The sequence below is a fragment of the Haematobia irritans genome, chromosome 1, assembly GCF_050003625.1.
Source record: "Haematobia irritans isolate KBUSLIRL chromosome 1, ASM5000362v1, whole genome shotgun sequence".
Lineage (NCBI taxonomy): Eukaryota > Metazoa > Arthropoda > Insecta > Diptera > Muscidae > Haematobia > Haematobia irritans.
In genome coordinates this window covers 12,112,672-12,136,811 of record NC_134397.1, presented here as the reverse complement: position 1 = coordinate 12,136,811, position 24,140 = coordinate 12,112,672, and the positions used below count along the sequence as shown (strand labels likewise).

Here is a 24,140-nt window from a genome sequence, read left to right as displayed (position 1 = left end):
CGTTGAACCCAAACGTTGTCAGTCTCTTTAACACTCTGTATGGTGCGGTGGTGTATCTTAGATTTAATGTGCTTGATTCGTCGATACAAAGTGAAAAAAAGACCATTGAACTTAGAGACCACTTTTCGATTTGGGACATTTTTATTGTTAATAAAAATTATATATATTAAACAAAATCCTGAAGAAAAAATATTACAAATTAATATTGTGTATTAAAATAAAAAAACGACGTGATTTTAAAGTGAAAGACAAAAGTCTAATCAAATTTGATTAGAATTGCAACCCAAAAGTAAAATTCATTCATGAAGTTTTTATATTATTTAGATCAGATTTATTGGTGATAAATAATTGTTCTGTGTCAATGTTAATAGATAATGATTTTAATACAATTAAAAAGAATACAATAATACAAGAATATTTTAAATCATTTTAAAACAATGAAAAAAAAGAAATAACTTTGTGCATCTAAAATTTATAAATATTATTAATTTCATAAAAAGACTGTAAATTTATGAAGAGTTGACAACACTTTTCGTCCTTTAGAATCAATTAAATTTAATTTTTTTATGCCAAAAGTGTAAAATATTCATTAATAGTAGTATCAAACTAATTGTAAATATTTTCTTATAACAGTTTTGAGACCCCAGGGTATTTTTCTTATATCAGCAAGGATTATGTAGAATATCAATACATTCGCCAGTATTGTCATATTGTCATCATGTATTTGTTTAAATTAAAGTCTCCTCTCTCTCTCTCCGAATCATAGTTATTGTGAAAAAATTAAGTAAAAAGTGACATAATTCGAATTCTTTATAAATGCATTTTTAGAAAATTAAGCAAAAAAGTCCCATAATTCGAATTCTTTATAAAAGCATTTTTAGAGGAAATGTCAATTATAAAATATTCAAGCTGGCAATACATATAGATTTTGATAGAAAATACAATTCTAGTGGAATTTCGTGATGGATAACCAATAGAAATATCCCAGCAAAAAAAAAGCGTCGCCAAAAAAGTAATGAAAATGTTCTTTTTGGATCCGGAAGTGGTGCAAAATTGACGCAGAACCGATGAATTTAACATGGGCTTATCATAGGACGGAAGTCCTCCATTTCAACAGCCGTTCCACTGAATTTGAATCACTTCGTTAGGTGTGATCCGAATTCAATGTTTTGGATGTAAATTAAAAAATTCTGTGATATTTTGTCAAATAAAAAATTTTTATAATTTTTTATAATTTTTAATGGATTCTAACACATCTCGGAAACGTTTGACCTCAAATATTTTCAAAAATTCACAATTTTTTCAGATGGGATTAAGCATTTTTTTCGACAAAATTTTTTTATGAATTCTTACTCCGTTTTTAACTTATTTGAAACAAAAAAAGTTAAAATTACCCATTAAAAGTATGAAAAAAACCAAGTTATAAAAAATTTAATTAAAAGAGCTACCTGGGTAGTTAAAATAAAGAACATCATTGGGAGTGTATCTTCTGGAAGTGCTTTTAAAGTTGTGCCTTTGGAAGAACTTCCAAATTTTTTTGCTGGGAATACCTTAGGGCGGTGACGTTTATATTTTATCCTGTTCGACCCAACTCATTCGATACCGAAATTCGTTCCAAAATAATGTATTTTTTTTGTACAACATATTTTTTTTTGTGGAAGTGATAATAAGAGTGCATCAAAGGAAGATATTAAGTAATTTAATTCCGTTTGAGACATTTTATTAAAATCAATCCACAGAGTGTCTTTCTAATAATTAGCAAATTATATGTTACCAGATATATGAACCAGATATCACCAGATAGTCCGGGCATAATGGGTCTTATAAATATATCATAATCATAGCGATTCAATAAGAATAAAAACACATTTTTTCATCTATTATATGTATTGAATAATTCACAATTGTCTGTTATTGTGATTTGGAAAAACCAACTTTCTCGACAATATCACATAGTAGACGGCTATTGTATTGAGACTGTCCATGCTATACAGGGCATATTTATGTTTAAGTAGTTGATGGTTTCTACTGGGCTATTTTTCGCCGTGGGCTATTAACTCTGTGGTAATAAGAGTGCAAGTTCGGGCTTATCAAGTGGAGACAGCAAGTACTTTAGTCCACAATCGACCCACAGAGTGGATCGGATACAAAGAGTCTTATAAATATATCGTAAACATGGCATTTCAATTGCAGTAAAAACACATTTTCTCTATTATATGTATTGAATAATTCACAATAGTCTGCTATTGTGATTGGGGAAAACCAACTTTCTCGACAATATTATTTTCAGTAGACGGTTATTGTATTGGGACTCTCCATGCTATACAATACATATTTATGTTCACAATATTTATAATTCACAATTGTCTGTTATTGTGATTTGGAAAAACCAACTTTCTCGACAATATCACATTTAGTAGACGGCTATTGTATTGAGACTGTCCATGCTATACAGGGCATATTTATGTTTAAGTAGTTGATGGTTTCTACTGGGCTATTTTTCGCCGTGGGCTATTAACTCTGTGGTAATAAGAGTGCAAGTTCGGGCTTATCAAGTGGAGACAGCAAGTACTTTAGTCCACAATCGACCCACAGAGTGGATCGGATATAAAGAGTCTTATAAATATATCGTAAACATGGCATTTCAATTGCAGTAAAAACACATTTTCTCTATTATATGTATTGAATAATTCACAATAGTCTGCTATTGTGATTGGGGAAAACCAACTTTCTCGACAATATTACTTTCAGTAGACGGTTATTGTATTGGGACTCTCCATGCTATACAATACATATTTATGTTCACAATATTTATAATTCACAATTGTCTGTTATTGTGATTTGGAAAAACCAACTTTCTCGACAATATCACATTTAGTAGACGGCTTTGAATCTCCATGCTATACAATGTATATTAATGTTTAAGGAGTTGGAGGTTTCTACTGGGCTATTTTTCGCCGTGGGCTATTAACTCTGTGGTAATAAGAGTGGAAGTTCGGGCTTATCAAGTGGAGACAGCAAGTATTTTAGTTCTGCTTGAGACATTTCACTAAAATCGACCCACAGAGTGGATCGGATATAAAGAGTCTTATAAATATATCGTAAACATGGCATTTCAATTGCTATAAAAACACATTTTATATGTATTGAATAATTCACAATAGTCTGCTATTGTGATTGGGGAAAACCAACTTTCTCGACAATATTACTCTCAGTAGACGGCTATTGTATTGGGACTCTCCATGCTATACAATACATATTTATGTTCACAATATTTATAATTCACAATAGTCTGCTATTGTGATTTGGAAAAACCAATTTTCTCGAAAATATCACTTTCAGTAGACGGCTTTGAATCTCCATGCTATACAATGCATATTAATGTTTAAGGAGTTGGAGGTTTCTACTGGGCTATTTTCTATGCACTTTTTGTTTAAAAAAATCTCTCATACTACAATAGCAAATTATAGAAAATTATAATGATCTCCCTACAACGAAAATTATTTCAATAATTAACGTTATTTATAAATAACAAATAAAATATACCACATGCTTATTGTAATTGAACAGCTGATATCAGAGTTGCAATCTGTTTTCTATTTACACTCGATATAACCTTATTCTCCAGAAGAAGGACAATAAGAAAAAACGCATCAAATATTAAAACTTCAAATTACAAATTTCAATTTGCATAGTTCTAAATATTTCTTAAGACTATTTATATTTGCTACTGTGGCATTCTTCGATATATAAACAAAAGAACAAAAAATCATTAACTGACAACACAATTTTTTTTGATTATGCGTTTGTTTATTTAGTTCATTGAAGACCACAAAAAGTATGATCAAATTTCAAAATCCTGCAAAAAAAAAAAAAACGAATGACACAATATGATTTTGTCGCTTTTAGTGAATACGCAAGTTTAATTAAGGCATTACAGTTTTATTTATATGAATGGATGGATACTGGAAATTGTGTCAAGTGATCCCAATGAGTCTACAGGTCTTTTCAACGTCATTTGTTGCTTGCCATAGAATACAATGACAATGGATTTTGCTGGTGGTCCTTGATCTTGTGCTAAATGATATATGATTGCCGCAATTATTGTCAACCGTTCTTGTATACAAATTATGGATTTGTTTATAAACAAAAAAATTTGCAACAAGTTTTGCGTACAGTCGTTTGAGGTTTTTTTTTTGTTATTCGTAAGCATTGCACGGATCAAAGAAAATATGTTTTGCTTGGGCAGACAATTTAGAACCTAAGAGAAGATGTTCAAAAAAGGCTCCAATGACATAAGAATGTCAAGTAAGGTTTTTGATTTAAAACAAAATTATTTATATATGTGTCATAAATTTATATAAAAAGGGAAAAATAACAATGCGTTTCGATGATACACAAAGAACTTTAATTATTATTAAAATTAGGCCAATGAAGTTTTTCATTGATATAATGAAATATTTTTATTAAGACATTTACCAGGAAAAACCTCAATTCCTTAATTGATGGGGAATTTAGAATATTATTTTTGGTGTATTTTAATTTTAAATTTCCAAGTATGTCTCAAAAGTTGTATAAACTAAACTATGTATAAAATTCAATCTAAAGCTGAGTACTATGTTCAGTTTTCAAGCTGAAAACCAGCTTTTACTTACGGTTACTTTTTTTAAATTAATTAATTTAGAAATATAAAATTATTTGCAATGAATTCCTTGGATCTTTTCCATCCATTACTTGGTAAGACTTTATCAAAATATAATCGTCTTCATAAATATATTTGTACTTTTAATGTAGTGTTTTGGTGAAAACCCCGAACATAGTACTCATCTTAAAGCAAAAAAAAGTAATTTTCTTTATAATTCTTGAAACTACGATCAGGGCGTTGTTAATATGGTTTGGTTTTGCCGCCAATGATTTTTTTTTTACTTTTGATTATTTTTTTTTTCTTTTACAAAAAGATTCAATTTCGTAAATTGGTAAATTGATTACATTTTTTCATTGGCTTAATTTTTATGATTTTTTGTTTAAAAAACAAGATTTCTTACCTAAGTATATAATTTTTTTTTTTTTGAAATTTACTAGATATACTAGTTGGAAAAACCAGATCCTGTTCAATTTTACTAAAATATAATGAATTTGTATATATTGTAATAAAAAAGAAACCCTTTGGAATAAAACTCAATTAATAGTGGCATCATGTTTTTCGCAAATTACAACAATATGTACTTGAAGAACTACTGTTATAGGTAATTTCAATAGAAACAAAATAAATATTGTAACAAAAATATATTTTATTTATATTTAAAGACCACATCAAGATATGTTGTAGGAATTTAATAAAAAAAAAACAAAACAAAAGGAAAATAGCATTTAATTTTGTTTCATACTTTTCGTATATTAAATTTATCTTGATGTGGCAACTTCATTGTATAACTAAAATTTCCAATTTTCGAATATAAACTAATTTCAATTTTTTTTCTTGTAATTTTTTCCTTTATTTGCAGTTCTGTTTATGCCGCCCCCTTGTTAGCAGCAACAGCCAATTCTAATGGGGGCATACCCTATGGTATGCAAACGTCAAATATTATGACGGCAAATGCTTCACCTCCACCCCATCATGCGATTACACCCACCGGTGCTAGTACATCATGTGCTCAATCCAATTCACCAACATCAGCTTCAGCAACAAATGGTGTTACTGGTAGCAATGGAGCTCATGACACTCACTCGGATGACTATGATGGCTCACCGAAAAGTAACCAAAGTGGTAATGGTTCGGCGGGTGGTACAGGTGGTGGTACACTACCAGCATTCCAAAGAATTGCTGGCAATACCTATGGGGCGAATGCAGCCGGTGTTGAACGTTATGCTTCGTTAAATAATTATCGCAGTCATGTGAGTTAAGCAATACTCCCAAGTAGTTTTATTTTTTAAAAACATTTTTTTTTTCTGTATATAAAAATTATAGGCTGATTCCTGGTCAAATGCCTATGAGGCCATTAGCTATGCCCCCTCATCGATGACAAATCAAGCATTGAACAATGCTTTGGCAAATTCCAATGTTATACGCAGTGGCGGAGTCAATGGACGTACAAGTAATGGTCCAGTTGCTTCAGAGGCGTCAACAGCTGCAGCAAATGCAAATGCCAATTTGGTTGCCCACTTGTCAGCCTCCGCTTCCCTGTCAGCAAGTAAGTAATATACGTATATATATATTTTTTTTTTTATTAAATGTGTATAAATTTAATTTATAATAATGATGATCCTCTAGTAGACTTTATTCTTTCTTAATTGCCAGTCGTAGAATTTATGTTTGTATATTGTTTGTTTTTATTTCAATATTTAATTTTTTTCTTCAACTGATAAGCTTGGAATATTTAAATGAAATGCGAATAAAACATAACGAATATATACACGAGAAATCCATTGAATTGTTAAATAAATAAAGTAAATAATTTAAGAAAAGGTTGTGACCCCATTAACAACAAATAGCAGCTTCAACAAGAAAACGAAAAATGAATATTAAAACCAGGGGAAAATACCCAAATCAACAAATAAGGCTTGGAAATAAATAGTAAATTTGAAAATTTAAATATTTCGTAGGGGGAAAATATTTTTAAAATCTCTGAAAGAATTCTAAAATTTCCCTATACTTTTCTCTAAGAAAAACTAAGGAGTCCTTTTTTGTTTTTGGTAGCATATAATCAAAAAATTATTGAAAATTAATTCATAATTCCAATCTTATATTATGAAAATGTATTTAAACCCTTGTTATAGATTTTCTTGTACAGTTGCCTTAGCTATGCCTTCAAAAAGAATTCATGACTCAACCTCCTTCTTCTATGGTCTGGCAAGCAATTTCACAGTTTCTCATTTTACACGTAGCAAATGTTTCCATTGTGTGTATTTTTAGGTAGATTCCATTTCGGGTGGGTCTTTACTAATTATTCCCTAATGTACTGAGACAAATGTGTGATTTTTTTCATAAGTGACCCATATTTATGTAACCTGTGTAAATGTGTGGTCTTAGTTTGTGGTTATATTGAATGATCCTTTCCAAATATTGAATAACAGATTTTCCTTTAATAACAAAAATTTGAACTCATACGTGTTAGTATATGTGTGTGCGTAGACTTTTCGAAATGCATGTCCTGGAAGAAAGAAATTTCATTCGTAAAGGTGTTTTAAGTGAAGTTTGAGCTGTGAGATTAAAGTACGGTTTTTTGTTCAAATTGTAGATTCATTTGGATATTTCATTGAAATTAAGATATAAGAAAATTAAGGAAACCATATTTTTGTACAAATTACATTTGGATATATTTTCCAATACTCAGGTTTGTAGCATACCAAATTTATTATGGCGATTTCGATTGGGAAAAAGGTGCAACATTCTCGAAATTGATTGCAAGATATCAAGGACACTGTCATAGATTTTGGATACTTTATACCTCACAATATTATAAATTAATAATAACTTTAGAATTACACTATCATTTGGCCGAAATGTCAATTAGGGAAAAAGTAGTGTAACACCAAGGCAACATATTTTTTGCGAATCGAAAACGCCCTTAGTTTCATTATCAGACTTGTTCTCTTTTAGTACTGGATGACCAATCCAAGAGAGACTAAAATAATACACAGTTCTCGTTTATTCAGGACATGTAGAAAATTGCTCAAGAACTACAGGAAATATGGGAAATTCTATATTTTAATATATAAATTGTTCAAATAGTAAATCACAATAACTAGCTATTGTGAATGGAGAAAACCTCCCATTATTAAAATTCCAGCTGGCAATAAAAACGTAATTTGATATAACAGCAGTGCAACTATGTTCTGGATACCTCATACAAATGTTGCATCTAGTACTTAAAGAAAACAGGATTATTTTATAGCGTAATAGGTCTGTTCGCTTACTTTTCCGGTAAAAACTAGCAAGTTACAACAACATATACAAGGAATTTGATGCTTCTTGATAGTAGAAATACTTTCATTAATAATTAGGGATAGCCTTAACAATGTTATAAGTAAGCGAATTTAGGGTTTTTATTATTGGCCTTTAATTTATTCCAAATTTATAAAAAAAAAAAAATTTAGAAATTTCTTACATGGCATTGTTACTAACCCCAACATTTACACTTACAATTATTTACTACTAACCTTTTACAATTATTATATTTTATTTAATTATATAAAATACAAATTTATATTATAATAAATTCAATTAATTTTGTTTGTTATACTACACCACAAAAAACATACACACACCACAGACATATATCACAGAAAAGTAATAATTGTTTTTTTTTTTCAAAGACACAAAAAATATTTAATAGCTAATAACACTAAATAAAACAAGAAACTATATAAGTTATAAATATTAAATAATTAAATTTAAATTTTGTGTGTGCTTTTTTTATCTGGCCAAAAAAGAAAAAACCAAATCCATTTATTTAATTTTGTTGCTATAACCATCAACCAATCAACATTCTCTGTCTGTTCATTACTCTTTTTGAAGCATTTTTCGATGCGGATTTTTTTACGGAGGGGCGAGAATGTGTCAATTGTGGTGCCATTTCAACTCCACTCTGGCGACGTGATAACACCGGACATTATTTATGCAATGCATGCGGTCTTTATCATAAAATGAATGGCATGAATCGTCCCCTAATAAAGCCACCCCGAAGATTGGTAAACTTATAATTTCATATTTCCTTTAATTGAGATTACAATGAAGAACAAAAGAAATAAAAAAAAACAAAATTTTTGAATTAACTTTAAATGCAAATATGTCCAAATAAATCCGAATTCTTATAGAAATCCTTAGCCCAAACTGCGTTATTGAACGTTCTCGCTTTTCTGAAATGCCCAGAAGACTAAAAAGAAAACAAAACGAAAATTAATTGAATTTATTATAATAAATAAACAAACAACTTTTAATTATTATTAATTAGTTTTGTTGTTTCTAATTTAAATGTGAATGCTTTAGGCTATTTTGTTTTTGTTTTTTTTTGTGTAGAAGAAATTTATTTCACAAAACAAACGTCATTTTCTATTTTTTGTTTTTTCTATTAACAAAACTAAAACAATCACTACTCACTATATTACAGTGGCCGCTGAATCGGGCGGGGATTTCTATAAGAACTATGCGTTTAATGTTACAAATCGGAACACCAACACCACCACCACCACCCCCCACAATCACAGCAACAACAATGGTACACCAAACCATAAAGAGGAACATGTTGTTAGTCGTGCTACCTCAAGACGTTTGGTAGGTGGACATTTTATATTTGTGAATGAACAACAAATTTAAATTAAACAAAAATTTTGTTTTTATTGATTTTGTTTGAGTTGTTATATTTAATAGTTCAAGAAAAAAAATTATTATTAACTTTTTTTTAATTTTTATTTAATATAGAGTGCCTCTAGACGTGCTGGTCTCACATGTTCGAATTGTTTGACTACCCAGACATCACTATGGCGACGAAATCCCAATGGTGAACCGGTTTGCAATGCATGTGGTCTGTATTATAAATTGCATAGTGTGAAGCGTCCATTAACCATGAAGAAGGATACTATACAGGTAAATATAAACAAAAGTGGAGATTTTATTTGTTTTCATTTTAATAGTTATTCACAATAATCGTTTATTGTGATTTGTAATTAAATTTCATAAATTGAATATAGCACTACTGTCAAGATTTTTTAAAGTAAACTAACATATAAATAAGACAATGACATTTGACGCCTCAGTATCTTATTTTGAATGGTCTTAGGTGTCGCTAGTGTTGCCATAATCATTTTTTTAATTTTTTAATTATTTAGCAAATTATTGTGTATTTAAAGAATATTGAAATGAAAGAACTTTTAATAAAGTCCAACATTTCAAAGTTTTTGAAATTAAATAAATCTACTAATAATAAACTGCAAATTTTTGAAAAATTTTGAAAAATTTTTTTTTTTGTGAAAATCAATAACCCAAAAAATATTATAAGATTTTCAAAACCTACTATGTACGTTTCCATAATCTTTTAAATCAAGTATTGTTTATTATCAACTAATCTTGTTTTAATTCCGGATAATCTACTTTTTAATTCAGTTTGAAAATCTCATAATTGGCTACCATCTAATAATCACAAAAGTTAACATTTAAAATTCTCAAGTTTCTTTCCGAAACGGAAGCATTTTTTGTATGATCTATCAAAACCATCGTTGCTTGGCTGTTATTTTTTGGTGACATTGTCAAATTGAATTTTACTAAAATGACGTTGCTTTTATTCACAATAACAGTTTATTGTGAATGATGTATACACAATATGATGAAAATAAACGTGGAGTAAAAAATGAAATAAAATTTTCTATAAATTAGTAAGACCAATAATTACATATTTCAATTTGATGATTTAATACATTGGAAATTAAAGATGTTAATGGTGGTTACAATAGGATTTCATAGGGGTACACATTTTTGTTCTTATTTTGAATAAAATTGACATTTCATTGTTTTGTTGTAGTTAATTATACCAGAAATATTTTTTTAATTTTTGTATTTTTTTTTATTTTCAGACACGTAAACGTAAACCCAAGGGTTGTAAATCGGAAAAACTATCCAAAAAACAAGCCGCTGCAAATGCTGCCGCAGCGGTAGCAGCAGCCGTTAATGGAGAACAAACATCGCTTAACGTTATGAATAATTGCAGTGACAGTACGAATGGTGGCAATATTCCAGGTCTAAATCTCAGCGATAATGGTAAGTTTTGGAATTTTAAAATTTCTTTATATTATGGGCTAGTTTAATAATTACTTTTTTTTTGTTTTGTTTTGTTTTATTTCTTTTCCGCTTGCTACAATAGATATTAAACCTTTAACACAACACTTAAATACATCGAATTCATCATTAACCCAATCGGCGGCTACATCACCCACGACTAGTATACCATCGCCAAATAATAACAATCATCACAATAGCATGAAAATGTCACCAACATCACCGCTTATGCAAGTCAATCATCAAATGGGGAATTTCGGGGGTAATATGTCACCGCAAGATCAATATAATCAACACAATAATAATCAACAATTGGATGGCCTACAATCGCCGATGTATCATCAACATCAAAATAATACATCATCGGCCTCATCATCACCCACGTCCAATCACAATAATAGCACTAACAATAATAACTCAAATTTCAATGATCAAAATATCAGTGATGAAAATATGTCATTTGTAAAATTTATGCAACAGCAACGATCCAACAGCAACAACAACAACAGCTCTTCTTCAGCAATAGCCATGAATCCGAATTCCCCCAATCACAATCAGACAGTGACGGATTCACCCAACAACAATCAATATCTGAATCAATTACAACATACGCCCACCACTAACATTCATCACAGTCCTCTAAATCAACAATATCATCACACAGAGTCGGCAGCCACCAACTCACCACCACTTTCACCATCATATGAATGCTATGGAGAGCTTATTTCAAATGCAAACAATGAGAACAGCAGTATTAAGCTTGAAGAAATGCATCATCAAAATCTACGCCATTTGGAACGTCAACGGCAACAACAGGTCGAAATGTTACAATCTCAAATGAATATGAGCCGAAGTCCATCCATGGATGAGGAATATGAATATCAGCGTACGCAATTGATGCTGCAAAATCAACAGAATTTCATGCAGTTCCAGAATTTTATGCCGCAGCATTTACCAGATTTTGCAAGAAAATTTGAACGTGAAACTGTAGTGAAAATGGAATAGATTAAACAAAATTTCAATACAAAGGAAAATAATAAGGGATACCTGAAAAATGCCCTGGAGTATAATTATCAGAGGTGTGCAAAAAATCGGATTTCGTAGTATGAAATATTTATGAAATTTATCGTCCCAAATTTCTTTCCACAGAAAAAATATTCAAAAATATTCAATGAACTTGAAAATGTTTTCAATTAACATATTTGTTAGATTCAATTAATTGTTTAATCATATTTACGGTCATTTTCATGTAGCTCCGTTAGGCTTTAACTGTCAGTTAACAGAAAGTAAATTACAAATATCTTTTCTCCAGTTAACTTTAATTGAAAAATTTCTAGCAGTTAAGCTCCTAACTGGCATATAGAATGTGTAGGCAAGATGACAGATATGTCCATAGATCGGTTTAAAAATTAGTTATCTAACGTAGCACTAACGGAGCTTCATGAAAATGGGGGTTAAAATAATTTAACTAATTAAATTGTACGTTTTGTTTCTTTTTATTGAAAATCAATTTCATTGAAAAGTATCAATTTATATTGAAAAGTAAGCGGTCCGTTTTATTATTGTGATTGAAGCTTAATATGTGATTTCTGTGTGTTACAATTATTTTAATTTTTCCTCCAATTGCCCTAATTAAATGAGTAAATTCTTAATTGTTTCAATTGTTACTATGTTAATACCAATTCCATATTCATTTCATTAAATAATAATTAATGAGGTTTATTTTTTATTCATTTTATTTTTTATTTTCAAAATTTATTAAAATTTAGATTTAAATATATTTAATGATATCTAGATTTTCAGTGAATGAATCCTTAAACGATTTTATTGATCTTACTATTGTTTTAATTAAATGCAGAAATTATTGATAGTACAAAACAGCAAAAATTATACACAGAAAAAGAAAATGTTTGGCTTCAATTTCATTCAATTAATTTTTATTTACAAGTTTTTCCATTACGTAAATGATTAAATCAATCATCGTCAATCACACAATTATATGTTTCAATTAAACACCTAATTGGTACAATTAACATGTGATTGATATTTGCTTTGATTAAACAATGAAATGAATATTTTATTTTTTGTTTTGGCATGTTTTTGGCATGGCATGTTTTTTTAATTCAATTAAGAGCTTAATTAAAACCATATTGTTGATATTTTTTCTGTGGACATATAACAAAAGCAATTAATTGAAGTTGTGATTAATGTTATCAAATTCAAATCAAATTCTAAATTCTGAAAATTCTATTTCTAAATAGATCCGATTTTTTTTGTATATCATATCACAAAATATGTAAATATTTACTATTTACTATGAATATGAATGCGATTTTTTTTTCATATTTTCCGCAAATATAAAACTTGAGGTTAATGGAATACCAAAGATCAAAGAAAGACAATAACTATAACATTTCCAAAGATTTGTTAAATACCACCATTGTATAAATAAAAACCTATTAACAGCTGTAACCAAAAACAAAAACTAAATAAGTAAATCAAAAATAATTTTAATAAAAAAAACATAATGTATACTATGAACCAAAAATTTTAGACTTTTAACAAAAACAAAAAAATATATCCTATAAGGAATTATTAAAAAAAACTATAAATTATATCTATACAAATATAAATAATCCAAAATCCATACAAAACATATTCCAAGCTTAGATTATTGTAAATAAAAAAAAAAAAGAAAAAATCCCAAGCTTTCTCCATACCTATTTTATATAATTAAACAATAAATAAATTTTAAGCAATAATTTTGTATAATATATATAATAAATAGTTTTATAATCCCCTAGAATATATTAATTTTATAGAATCATTTCAATAAAAAGTCTGGTTAAATTTGTTTTCCAAAAGTAAGAATAAGAAGAAGCAAAAATATCTCTCGAATATATCTGTAACCCACTATTAGCATAGTGATTCAAAGAGATTTTCTTTTAATCGTAAGTTAGTTTTTAATTTTTATTCTTAAGCTTTATATTGTAAATGTTTTCGTTTTTAATGTTCTCATAAAAATTTTTAAATTAAATCAATGTAATCATTTCTATGTTTATAGTTATAATTGCTTTATATGCATAGCCTTAGATATGTTATTGAAAAAAAAAATACAAAAAATCTCATTTAGTTTTAAGTTTATTTTGTTTTAATTTTTTTTATTCCTTTTTATACACAAAAAAGAATTAAATTAAAGTTTTTTATATGTTTGACTTTTTTTGTTATATTCTATTGACGATGATATTCTTCCATAGACTTTAAGTAAAATAAAATTATTATTTTTCTTTATGAAATAAACACTTTTTAAAATATTCATTGATAATGTATTTTTATTCCGATTTCAGACTCTTAGCAGTAGCTACATACACTGAATAAAATATTTACGTGGTATTAAAAATTACGCAACCCAAATTTTAGAATACGCAATTTACAAAATATTAATTAAACAACAATATTATTAAATTTCTTTAAAATAATGAAATTTTAATTACATTAAAGTTTATAATCTTTGCTGCAATAATTTTTTTCATTAAATTTAGGAATCAAATTTTGGAAACTTGCGTCACTCCGTTAAAGTCTTATGTTTTTGAATTAAGGCAAATTGTCCTTAAAGTAAAGAAACACATTTTTGATTTAAAGAAATCGTCCTTAAATTAATCGAAATATTGAATCTTTATATTTACAAAATTTATAGGCTAAGACTTATGTGAGGATTTGGCATCTGAAATTTCTTTTTATACCTGCCATCATAGGATGGGGGGTATATTAACTTTGTCATTCCGTTTGTAACACATCGAAATATTGCTCTAAGACCCCATAAAGTATATATATTCTGGGTCGTTGTGAAATTCTGAGTCGATCTGAGCATGTCCGTCCGTCCGTCTGTTGAAATCATGCTAACTTCCGAACGAAACAAGCTATCGACTTGAAACTTGGCACAAGTTGTTGTTATTCGTGTCTGTTCTGGTACACACATGTACAATTTTCGTGTGGTGTCACACTTAAAAGGTGTTCTGGCTAACACTATACACCGTCATAGACCTGAAAAATGTACACGAACATTTCTTTTGTGTAGGCTTAGTGTACAGCCATCGTATGCAAAGTTAGAAGTTTTTATAACAAATAAATAACAGATTCTGAAACTTTAATATGTTTTTTATAAATATTTGCAAATTTTATTGAGAAAGTCACTTATATATGGCAGAAACCACGATTTTAAAAATCCATCTAAAATTTGAACCGAAATTTCCTCTGATTGGTGTATAAATTTTGGGGTTGTTTTAATCAGCTGATTTTCAGTGTGTTCGAAAGTATAATGTTGCCACAATTTTTAAAAGTTAACACAAAAAAGTTTTAAGCAAAATTATCTTTGATTTTTGTGAATACTATCCGCTTTCCTAAACAAATCAAAGGTCTTTTTGAAAATATAAGGTAATTAAATTATAACTTTTACAAAATCAATGGGCTAAGAAAAGTGAATTTTACCAAATTTATTGCATGAAAAATATGGCATCTTCAATTCTGCAAAATTAAAAAAAAAAACTAACGCCGCCAATATCTTTCTGCACATGGAGGCCGCCACGATAGAAAATTTGTTTGCAATATTATTGAAAATATTTAAGCAATACAAATGAGAAAAACCTTAACAGAATATTTAATTATGCCCACTGTAATTAAATTTCCTTTAATGTATGGATGTTAAAAACTGTTTGACCAAAATCAAAATAAAAACTTCTCCGCCGTCAAAAACAAACACTGCGATCGTTTGTTCATGAGTAACATTGAGGAGGGATAAAAAAAAAAAAACAAATCAAAAGAAAGGTATAAATCGCCTTCTTATTTGTTCTTGATAAATTGCTCTTGTCCTTACATTATTCACTGCTAACAAAAATCCGGCAGGCATTTTATGGCTTTGAATTACGAACTTACTTTTAATTTTTTATGTTTATACCGGCAAAATATGTTTTGTTTATAATTTCTGTCTGCAAATAAATATGGCTTGCAGAAAAAATCAGCTGTCACATTTTTCGATTAAAAGTCCGAAAAAAGTGTTCACACGTGTGACTCAGAACAACTAACTTTGTGTGTCGTGTATAGAAAGTGTATAGTGTGGTGCACAATGCGGTGTGACCCAGAACAGGCATGATTGATGTAGGTCGGATGGTATTGCAAATGGGCCATATCGGTCCACTTTTACGTATAGCCCCCATATAAACGGACCCCCAAATTTCAATTCTGGCTCTCTACGTACCGTGCAAAAAGTCCATATCGATTCGTAATTATTTGTAGACTTAACTATACATAACTTTTTTGTCTAATATATACCACGTATGGACTAACTCACAATTTAGAAAACGATGTTAAGTAGTTTTAAGATACCACAACCCAAGTACTTCGATTGTGAATGACAGTCTTTCATAGAAGTTTCTACGCAATCCATGGTGGAGGGTACATAAGATTCGGCCTGGCCGAACTTACGGCCGTATATACTTGTTAAATGTCGGTTTGTACTTTTAAACATTTTAAAAAGTTAATTTAGCAATCATTTAAAATTTTATTTTAAGGCATATAGATTTTTCGATGTTTGATTAGCCCAATTTGTAAATCATAAAAATTAGATTTTTGAATATGGCACTCTAAAAAAATTAACCCTCCAATGCACTAAAACTACACTGAAAAAAATATTGTAGTGAGGTCAAAGATTTTATGTCTTTAAAATACGAATGCAAATTTTGCTTAGCATAGAAGACGCATTTCTCTAATATAAAGTTTTTTTTTTTCTTGTCCAAAAGTGGATACACTTTTCAATGAAGACGTATTGTCCTTATAATTAAGTGATTTGACTTAAAAATACGTATCATAACATGAAAGAAAAACTGTTTGGGCTAAGGTCAATTTGACTTTAATAATTCAGAAAAATTCTTTAAATTTAATGAAATTGTCTTTAAATTTGTTGTCTTTTTGCATCTTGAGTACAAAGCAAAAAATCGTTCAAATATAGGACATGTTTTTCAACACTTTAATTTAAAGACGTTTTTTTACTTGAAACATAGCATAATTTCTACTGGAAGTCGAGTCTTAATTTGGAAAACAAGGTTGTCGTTAACTCGTTTTTAAAGAACTTTGATAGCATACGAAGAAAAAAATGCTGAAAAAGCAAAAAATTAAAATTTGATTCCTAGAAGAAAGTACACAAAAACAAAATTTAAAAGAGAATTGTGTCTTAAAAGTATCCTTACTTATATTCTCCGCTTCTTTGGCTCAGAATAAATACCAAATTTTTTAAAGTAAAGACAAAATCTTTGGAACCGGGCATGCTTGTTTTTTCAATGTAATTGTACTCTATTTATTTCATATCAATTATTATGTTTTAGGTAAAAACTCTTCAATATGAGAAAGTTTCTTTGTATGTTTAAGTTAAATTAACTAAAATGGGAAAAATAATTCCCAAATAAATTATAAAGACTTACTGAATTCATATTTCCGAGATAAAGTGCCCATCATGAACTTCGTATGGCTCTAAAGATATTCTGGCAATTTTTAACTCAATTTTTTCTTCAAACTACCACATTTTCTTTAACAAATGAAAAAAAAAAATAATTATATCTATCAAATTTCCTTGCATTTTGAATTTTCATCTTAACATAGGAAGAGAAAATGTAGGTTAACTTGTTTCTTCTAGTGGGTTCACTGTGTTTGGAGTGCGATTTTAAAAATCATTCAGTATTAGTCGATTAAAAGAAGATAAAGATCACAAAATATCGAAATTTTGTAATCCTATAAAAATTTATACGAGAGGCCACCATCTATGCGGATTATTTCCACTGAAGAGATCGAGTTTTGGATGATTGATCGTGTTTGGCCAGAATCAAAAGCCGTTATTGAAGATCACGTCTATTGGGACCTTAAAAGGGGGGTTACGTGGTCCCAGTGGAAAACAGTGTCTCTCTTAAAAAAATAACGAAAATTTACTGATATTTTTGGATTTTTAAGTACCATTTACGAAATTCTTCCTTCTCCTAAAAGCAAAAATGAACTAAAACTAATGGAGTTAATTTTAGCATCAGTTTAACAATGACTCTTTTCTGCAGAAGTTTACTTGAATCCAAATATGTTGACCTTCCCTTAACGATTTTGGTATTGATTCAGAGCCAAAGATGTGGCTTCGTTAAAATAAAGACATTTCTTAGCGACCTATCTGGCTTTAAATCTAGGATCAATGAAATTAAAATTATGATACAGATTTCATTTATAGAATTTTCATTCTCTCTTCGCGGTATATTAAAGGGTGATACGGTCAAAATTTGGTCAATATAAACATGACGTATTTCTTTCAATTTTGCATTTAAAAAACCTGAACACCCCTCATTTTGAAGGTGTGTGTGTGTAGAATGTTGCTCCTATTTTGATTTTGGAATTCACTCTTCAGTTGTCAAAATGCCGTCCAAGCAAGAAGAGCAGCGTATCAAAATTTTGCTCGCGCATCGCGAAAATCCGAGCTACTCGCACGCAAAGCTGGCAAAATCGCTAAAATTTGCCAAATCAACCGTTACAAATGTAATTAAAGTGTTTGGGGAACGTTTGTCGACAGCCAGGAAGTCTGGATCGGGGGGAAATTGAAAACCGGAAGCCGCTGAGACGACAAAGAGAGTTGCCGGTAGTTTCAAACGAAATCCTAACCTATCTCTCCGAGATGCCGCAAATAAGCTGGGTCTATCGTCTACAACCGTGCATCGAGCCAAAAAACGAGCCGGACTATCGACTTACAAGAAGGTAGTGACTCCAAATCGCGATGATAAACAAAATACGACGGCCAAAGCGCGATCCCGGAGGCTGTACACGACGATGCTGACGAAGTTTGACTGCGTGGTAATGAACGACGAAACCTACGTCAAAGCCGACTACAAGCAGCTTCCGGGACATGTATACGGCAAAAGGAAGGGGAAAGGTAGCGGATATTTTCAAGCACATAAAAGTGTCAAAGTTAGCAAAGAAATATCAGGTTTGGCAAGCCATCTGTACCTGTGGCTTGAAAAGCAGCATTTTCATAGCTTCCGGGACTGTCAACCAAGAAATTTACGTGAACGAGTGTTTGAATAAACGTCTGCTGCCTTTCCTGAAGAAACACGGTTGTTGCGTACTGTTTTGGCCGGATTTGGCATCTTGCCATTACGGTAAAAAGGACATGGAGTGGTACGCCGCCAACAACGTGCAGGTGGTTCCCACGGACAAGAACCCTCCTAACACGCCAGAGCTCCGCCCAATTGAGAAATACTGGGCTATTGTAAAGCGGAACCTAAAGAAGACCAAAAAACTGCTAAGGACGAGCAGCAGTTCAAGGCAAACTGGCTTTCTGCGGCGAAGAAGGTGGACAAGGTGGCTGTATAAAATCTGATGGCAGGTGTCAAGCGTGAGGCTCGGCAATTCGGATTTAGAAAATCGAAAGCCTAACTGAATATTTTTCCTGAATTTTATACTAATTGAACTTGAAAAAGAAATTTAATTTGATTTTTTAAATAAACGATTTCACCGATTTACACGCGTTTTCCCTTGACCAAATTTTGACCGTATCACCCTTTAAACACATAAAATCTTTGACCTCACGACAATATTTTTTTCAGTGTAGTTTTAGTGTGCCATATTCAAAAATCTAATTTTTATGATTTACAAATTGGGTTAATCAAACATCGAAAAATCTATATTAACTTTTTAAAATGTTTAAAAATACAAACCGATATTTAAAAACTATGAAGTCTACCAGAGAACTGCAACCGGTGTTTTTTTTCGTATTGCAATCTTACCCACAAAATGTCGGTGGCATGCGATCTTTTACATTGATACAAATTCGAGAATAAAAACACCACTTGTATATAACAATGTTCGTATGCAGTAGTGTATTAGTGTCTTGCAATCTTAAACCAATCGACATAGTAACAACGCTCGGTAAACAAAAAACGAGTGTAGCACTTAAGTGTGTATGTACTCAACAACAACAATTACTTGTGATTGCTTTACTACGGTGTTTTCGAGAGACCAAAACTCATACTCGGTTGCATTGGATATTGGTGGTTGAATTTTTTTTACCAATTGGTGTTTTAAGATTGCAAATATTGGTGTTTACTAAATACACTGGTCGTTTGCAGCCGTTCTCTGAAATCTAACTGATTCTAACACAAATCGTGTGTTTATAATGCCCTATTCGCATGATCAAAATCTTACAGAAAACTATTACAATTAAAAGCAACATACATTAACATGCATGTTTTCATTGTTACAACCTGCTAATATTCCTGGTTAGTTTTTATTGGGAAAGTACTCGAATATGCCTATTACTTGTTACCATTGTATTATTGTATTATTGAACAGGAACATTTGTCATATTAGCGCCTAATTGTATGCTACAATTTTCATAGTACTAAAGAATCAAAATGGTTAGCTCAGGCATACACCCAAAACGGAACAGGGTGACCCAGATACAAATATTATAAAAGTATTTTATAATGTTAGCAAGGGAAATTTTAAAGAGAAATTTATGAAATTTCCTAGCTAATAAGATACAGTGAAATATACATGCTGAAGAGCAGAGAAATTTTTATTCCAGAATAAGCGTAATTAAAACTGTTGAAATACTTTCAAAAATTGCTGATATTTATACATATGAGATCCATTGGAATTGGTCGTTTATTGATATATTAACAGTTGAATATGGGAAATTAAGTATTTAAGAACACAAAACCTTGACTTTGTATGGTGTATGTCTTAGCTAAATTTGTAGGTTGTTACTAAAACATATAAGATCTCATAGATATATAAAGAGAGATATAAAACATTTGAAAAAATTTGAAACAACCTTTAGTGCATCTTTGTATTCCAAGCACAATAAAATACCTTTATTTTATAGATGATTATTACTTTTTGTTAATTAAATTAAAAACTATGAATTTAATTTATTTCTGTTTATAGCACAACACTAGTGCTATGGGATGGGTGCTAAGTATATACATAAATGTTTTTTTCCACTTTTTTGCCTGAAACTCACGTAGATCCCAACAACTAGAAACCAGTAAGTACACTTAAAACAGTACCCTCATATATCAAACCTATGTGCAAGAGTATGAAGGAGAAAAAAAAGAATTGTTATTATTTTATTTTTTATTAAGGCACATATTTACGAAACGCGTTCGTTATGACAGATAAGATAAGAATTCACTTTATTAAACGTTTCATAAAAAAAAAAAAACAAAAATGAAAACAACAAAACAAGTCACTTGCACACACACACACACACACACACTTATTAACGACGACAGACGGACAGACACATGTGCAAAATATCATCATAAAAAAGTCCCCTTTGCTTAAAATATGAAAATTCTATAAATATGGTGGGGGAGGCGCAAAGAGCTGTCAAATGCCCTATTCATTAGCTTGCCTACGTGAGCTATAATTTTTGTTAGACTTATAAACAAAAAAAAAAATACTAAAGAATTATTAATAATATACCAATTTTTTATATTGAAGATTTTTATTGCTGTTGTGAAATCTTTTAAGAATTTGTTCCTGAAAATATTTAATAAGTTTCAATGAGGGACTTTAAAATACCAAATATTTGCAGGATTATTTCGTTGGAAAATAGAGAAATGATTTTTTTCAAAAACCTGATATGAAAAATATATGAAATAACGCAAGTTTTCGGGCCTGTAATCTGTGTTAATAATTAAGAAATAGCTAATATTGGTTGGAAATGACTATACCGGGTAACTGACACACTACACCCTCACAAAAAATCGCTTCTGTAACATATACTCCCAAACATATTTTGCTTCAAGCATATACATTTTTGGGTATTGCCCAAACATTTATATGCTTGATATCTTCCAATATATAATATGTTTGAAAGCATATTAGTCTAAACAATATATGTTTGGGTAGTCTAAGTTCCAAACATTTTGTATTTTTGCATCCAAATTCAATAATGTTGTCTTCCAAAAAACAATATGTTATTATGTGAACATATAAGATAATAATATAATATAATAATAATAATATGTTTGGAAGCATTTTGCACCCAAAAATATTATATGCTTAAAAAAAATTCTCCCAAACAATATTGTGCTCAAAATTTTATTTATTTATTTATATATTTACAATCATAATGAATTATGAAAATAAACAGGTAATATAGGTGCTAACAACATAGGTTTTCGACCTGAATGTTCAAAATTTTGTTTCTGCCTAATTATATATTCCCTCACATCTTTCTCACTTCCACGAGATTTTTTAGTTCTTACACTGTTAGAAAAATATGTTTTTCATATGTTCCGATATAAACAAAATGTGTTTCGGGCACAATTTTGAAACACAATATATTTAAGTGCAAACATGTAATGTTCCAAAACTAACACTAAATGTTTGGGACATCTATGTTAATATGTTAGAATATATTATGTTTGGGGTATGAATGTTTCATAAAAATCATATGTGTGAATGCAAACATATATAAATTTACAAATTTCGACTAAACAAACATATGTTGTGATATTTTATTCAAAGCGACAGAGAGAGTATAGAGAAAGAAATAGAGATGGAAACCGGGAGAGTTGACGAAAGATATCAACATAACACAGCGAAAGAATCAAACGACAAAAATTTCTGTGAAACCGCTTGTATGTTGTTTCGGAAAACTGTTTTATGATCAGGCCAAAAATTTGATATGCTTAAGTCTAAATATTATTTAATTTGAATAAAGCGAATAGACATTCGGAACAAGAGAATAGACATTTGAAAAACAAACAGCATATGTTTTCACCTTGAGAGCAGCATTTTATGTATGTGTGGACATGTGTTTTGTTTATCATTTTGGCATTATGGGCACAATTTTTCGTTAAAAGAAATCAGGGGTCTTCATAAAAATAACGAAAGGGCACTATACTCTTTTTAGAGTTGGGACAGTAAAATGAAATAAGGAGGAAATAGTGAAAAATTACACACTAAAATATATAAAAACAAAGTTTAGTTCCTCCTTATTAATAAGTAGTCCACGAGGAGTTGACGGACACCTTCAAATATAAAAGCGGGCATTAAGTTCGAGTTTTGCAACTAAAACAATTTAAAAAGTTTATTTTCTTTAAAATGAATTATTAAAGAAAAATAAAAGGCATTTTAGAACTATGGTGTTAAATGCTAGTAAAAAACTGTCCACGCCTAAATAAATTTATGTTTATATTATAAAATTATTTATGTATGTTTATACTCGACTCCACGATCTTCTTTTGTTAGAGTTTTTGAATTACTTCCAACAGTTTTTGTTACAAAATTGTTATTTTTGCAATAAAAAAATAATATTTTATCCAAAAATCAGTCAATTTCGTTTATATCAAGCACTGTTACTGACTATAAATCTTTAATAACCCACATTTCGAAGTTTCATTATAAAAATTTAATATAGTATAAATATAAATGTGTAAATTTAAAAAAAAAAGTGTTCGATCGGAGTAGGGATTGAACCCACGACCCTTTGCATGCAAGGCAGACATGCTAACCACTGCTCCACGTGGCAAACAAATGTATGTTTCTGTTAAATAATGTTATGTTTGCACGGGCTCGTGGGCGCTGCAAACTATGCTATATAAATGTAACTTACAACGACAATTATCTACTGGTGACTATAACAGCTACGTAGCCCAGTGGATAGTGTGTTGGCTTACAAACTGTATGGCCCTCGGTTCGATTCTCCGTGCAGGCGAAAGGTAAAATTTAAAAAATTTATTAAAGTGAATAATTTCTTCAACATTATTTGTATTACAGAAAAGGTGCCAAGAACTAAAATATTTCGTGGAAGTGAAAATTACGAGTATGTTAGGGAATGAGCACAATCGTCTTTGGGAAAAATTCTTCCAAGCATATAATATTTTTGGGCTCAAAATGCTTCCAAACATATAATATGTTCACATAAAACAAACATATTAATGTTTCGGCAGTATGCAATAATATATGTGCTTCCTGCAAAATATGTTTGGAACATATGTTAAAGAAGCGATTTTTTTTAGGGTGTAGCACCTTTTTCTGTAATACAAACATTGTAGAAGAAATTATTCAATTTTATGATTTTTTTATTTTAATTTTACCTTTTGCCGGACGGGGATTCGAACAGCGGACCACACAGTTTGTAAGGATCAAAGAAGTAGCTGATCAATTGCCCAAGGAAAAATAAAATGTTAATTTTGTAATAACAAGCAACAACCACCAACTTAATTCAATATCGCTCCCTGTTAAATAGCGCTCCAAGCTACTAAACACATATATGTTTATAAGCTATTTCTAAATTAATATATGTTTGCATCCAAGCATATTATATTTACAAACA

General features: G+C 30.0%; 1 protein-coding gene across 3 annotated transcripts in view; it reads left to right on the top strand.

The window, feature by feature from the left end:
* The window catches only part of srp (serpent), a 29,117-nt gene extending 17,101 nt beyond the window's left edge, over positions 1-12,016 (top strand). Inside the window, exons 2-7 of one of the 3 annotated variants that reach the window (XM_075289256.1) lie at positions 5,505-5,895; positions 5,969-6,191; positions 9,111-9,274; positions 9,422-9,586; positions 10,570-10,753; positions 10,857-12,016. In XM_075289256.1, coding sequence (XP_075145371.1) covers positions 5,505-5,895; positions 5,969-6,191; positions 9,111-9,274; positions 9,422-9,586; positions 10,570-10,753; positions 10,857-11,776 — 2,047 coding nt within the window. In that variant the 3' untranslated portion in view covers positions 11,777-12,016. Of the gene's footprint in view, positions 1-5,504; positions 5,896-5,968; positions 6,192-8,518; positions 8,692-9,110; positions 9,275-9,421; positions 9,587-10,569; positions 10,754-10,856 lie in introns of all 3 variants that reach the window. The other 2 variants (XM_075289255.1, XM_075289257.1) reach the window with 2 other exon arrangements.
* The last annotated feature ends 12,124 nt before the right edge of the window (positions 12,017-24,140 follow it).